This window comes from Rana temporaria, chromosome 8 (genome assembly GCF_905171775.1).
Source record: "Rana temporaria chromosome 8, aRanTem1.1, whole genome shotgun sequence".
Taxonomy (NCBI): domain Eukaryota; kingdom Metazoa; phylum Chordata; class Amphibia; order Anura; family Ranidae; genus Rana; species Rana temporaria.
This window is the reverse complement of record NC_053496.1, coordinates 150593991-150597399: the sequence shown is the minus strand read 5'-3', so window position 1 is coordinate 150597399 and position 3409 is coordinate 150593991. Positions and strand designations below refer to the sequence as shown.

General features: G+C 48.6%; 1 protein-coding gene across 1 annotated transcript; it reads right to left on the bottom strand.

The window, feature by feature from the left end:
- Positions 1 to 892: 892 nt before the first annotated feature.
- LOC120910452 lies at positions 893 to 2833 on the bottom strand. The gene is made up of 3 exons (XM_040322208.1): positions 2765 to 2833; positions 1460 to 2658; positions 893 to 1335 (listed from the first exon to the last, which is right to left on the bottom strand). Exons 1-3 carry the CDS (start codon positions 2806 to 2808, stop codon positions 893 to 895), a joined length of 1686 nt encoding a protein of 561 aa, XP_040178142.1. The 5' UTR covers positions 2809 to 2833.
- Between the last annotated feature and the right edge of the window lie 576 nt (positions 2834 to 3409).

Below are 3409 nucleotides of genomic sequence, written 5' to 3'. Positions count from 1 at the left end.
AATGGCTGAAAGATAGGAGTGCTTGAAAGGCGGCTCGTAGTTCCAGTATGTTGGAAACAATTCCGTGAGAGGGTGTGCTCCATCTGCCTTGAGCTATCTCTGAAAGGCAATGGGCGCCCCAGCCCAGATTGCTGGCATCTGATGTTATTGTAACCCAAGTGATGGGACGAATTGAATGGCAGTTGCGGAGATTCTTCCCCTGAAGCCACCATAGAAGCGATCCTCTCATAGATTGAGTGATCGTGATGCGCTGACTCTTCCTGGAGGAGACCCATTGCTGGAGAAATCCTTTCTGGAATGGACGAGTATGCCACTGGGCCCACTTCACCATTGGAATGGTGGCTGACATGGTACCGACTAACTTCAGACAATGAAGGGCAGATAGCTGAGGAGCAGCGAATGCTTTGCGGATCCTGCCTCTGATCGTGGTCACTTTTTCCTCCGGTAAAGAGATGGTGCCTATTGATGTGTTGAAGAGGGCACCCAGAAACACTAGGGTTTGTTATGGGACTAGATGACTCTTCTCCACATTTATCAGCCATCCGAACTCTTGAAGAGTGGTAATTACTAGATCTCTCTGTTCTATCAGTTGATTTCTGTCTTGGGCTAGTAGCAATAGATCGTCTAAATAATCATGAAGACGGACTCCTTTCAGCCGCAGAAGGGCTACAACAGCTAGCAGGACCTTGGAGAACACCCGGGGTGAGGTCGTGAGACCAAAGGGTAGGCAGGTGAACTGTAGGTGCTGGTCGCCTACCGAGAAGCGGAGGTATTTTTGAAAACCTATTGCCACTGGAACATGAAAATAAGCGTCTTTCAAATCTATTGACACTAACCAATCTCCTGGATGGATCGACTGTTGGATGGTTAATAGAGATTCCATCTTGAATTTTTATTTCCGAATAAACCGGTTGAGATGAGTTAGGTCTATTACTGGTCTCCAAGTACCGTTCTTTTTCTGCACTAGAAATAAAGGGGAATACATGCCTTCGCCTCGTTCTGTTTTTGGTACACTGACAGCTGCGCCTTGAATTAATAAAGAGTTCACGTAGGCCAAAAGGATTTGTCTTTTCTCTTCTGTGCCTGGAAGGTTCGTGGGAACAAACCTGAGCCTGGGGGCGCTGTTGAAGATCCAAGTGTGGCCCGACGAGACCGTCTTGATGGTCCAGAAGTCCTGAATAGAGGCCGCCCAAACATGCCGAAAGTGGGAAAGGCGAGCCCCCACCTGAAATGCTTGGGCGGGCCCAACCTCAAAAAGACTTCGTAGATTCCTGGCTGTTAGAAGTAGTGCCTTTGGTTTGCTTCTATAAGGGAGGTTGTCTGGACCTCCATGGTCTAGAGAATTCACGACCGGGTCTATAGTTACGTGTATCCCTCCAGCGATCTGTGTTCTGTGGTCTGAAGAAGGTGCGTTTTTGATTCTGTAAACGCCTGTCTTGAGGGAGAAACCCCGACTTACCTCCCGTGGCCCGAGAGATGGCACTATCTAGTTTATTGCCAAAGAGGGACCCGCCCTCGAAGGGAATACGGCACCAAGCCTGCTTTGAGGCTGCATCCGCAGACCATGGACGGAGCCACAAAGCACGGCGGGCAGTGACTGCCGACAACATCACCCTGGCCACTAGGCGAGTAATATCAATAGAGGCCTCCCCCAAGAAAGCGGACGCTAGCCTAATTTCCTGGATAGGAGAATTCTTAGCTGTATCCTCAGAAATGCTTCTTAAGGAATCATTAACACTGTCAGACCAGGCTTCTAAGGCTTTTGAGGCAGCTGCTATAGCCAAAATGGGTTTACGAGCAGACCCTGCTGTCAAGTAGATTCTCTTTAGGTCCGAATCGATCCGTCTTTCCAAAGGATCTTTAAAAGAAACTGTGTCTTCCAAGGGAAGGGTCACATACTTCACTAAACGCATCAACGCTGCGTCCACTGACGGGGCAGCTTCAAGATGTGTCACATCTTCTTGTTTGAAGGGATATAATTTTGTAATCTTCGACTGCATAGAGCCTTTTTTATCAGGTTTACTCCACTCATTGGAAATAATGGCGCCTATCTCCGTAATAAACGGGAAGTAATGTCGCTCCTTGTTGAGCTGTTTAAAGAGTTTTCTCTGTTTAGGGGGAGAAGTAGCTGGATCCTCCAAATTCAAGGCTTCCTTAATAGCTTTCACTAAGGCAGGGACTAAGGCATAATCAAAGCCTATTACTGTATCCTCCAATTCTGAACCACTTTCTGAAGGAGAAGCAGCCGACTGGCTGGCCTGAGTGGCTGCGAAGACCTCATGTAAATGTCCCTGATCCAATAAGGGAATCATTGGGTCTATAGGAGAGTCCTGCTGTATTATAGTATCTCTCTCCTGCAGGGATTTATCCACGACCCTTTTAACAAGAGCTTCCAGGTGTTTATCTACACCTCCCCTTTCATTGGCTACTTTAGAGAAACAATGATCACAAAGGGATTTGTTAATAGATAACGAAGCCTTGCACCCCCAGCAAGAATTTTCCAATCTTTCATCATGGGGGGAGAGATGAGGAGTACTTCTACTAGCATGACCAGTTCTGGATGAACTATGGTGTCTGGAGGATGAGTGCCGGTGATGTGACCTAGAAGACCCGCTGCGACCGTGGGACTCATTATGCTGCTGGTCAGACCTAGAAGGGCTGAGATAAAGAGAAGAAGAAACACAAATAGTCACACTATGTCCCTATACTCCACTCTCTTCCCCCCCAGCAGGTGCAGAAAACATAGTTTTCCCCTTAGCCATACCTGTTGAGGGAGGGCTGGCCACTGAGAGGCAAAGAGATGTCCATGTAGCCTTGAATAGACACTGTAACAGGAAAGTGACAAAATGTCAAGTAGAGACATTAGGAAGGTTTTTAGCCAAAACCGCACCAGAACACTTACCTAGATGTGGACAGGACAGTACACCGGGAACCGACGTACGAACGCACGCCCCCGGTGTACACATGTCTCTCTCTCTGCTTAAAGGCTGGGCGTATGACGCCATGACCGCGTCAGCCGTAACCAGTGCGCATGCGCGAGTCGAGCCTCGCGCATGCGCTAGCCAGGCCTCGCTCGCGTGTGAGCCAGGCCTCGCTTTCAGTCCTGGTCTGTCTGTGTAGAACGCAGACGGAACCCGGAAGTCAGAGGGAGCGGCGGCTGGAACGCAAGGGAACCAGACGCTCGCAGGGCAAGTAAAGACTTAAACAAACAAGGAAAAACAAACCACAAACATAAACACTGCTGCCATGAAAAAAACGATACTGCTCACCATCACCATCATGATCAGTTCGGCCAGGGACAACCACCGGTCTTTAGATAATAAAGGCTACCTGCACCGCTAGGCATACCAATCTTGCGCAATAGACTCCATAACTTCAGCGCTATTCCATGCATTCCATACCCTGCTTA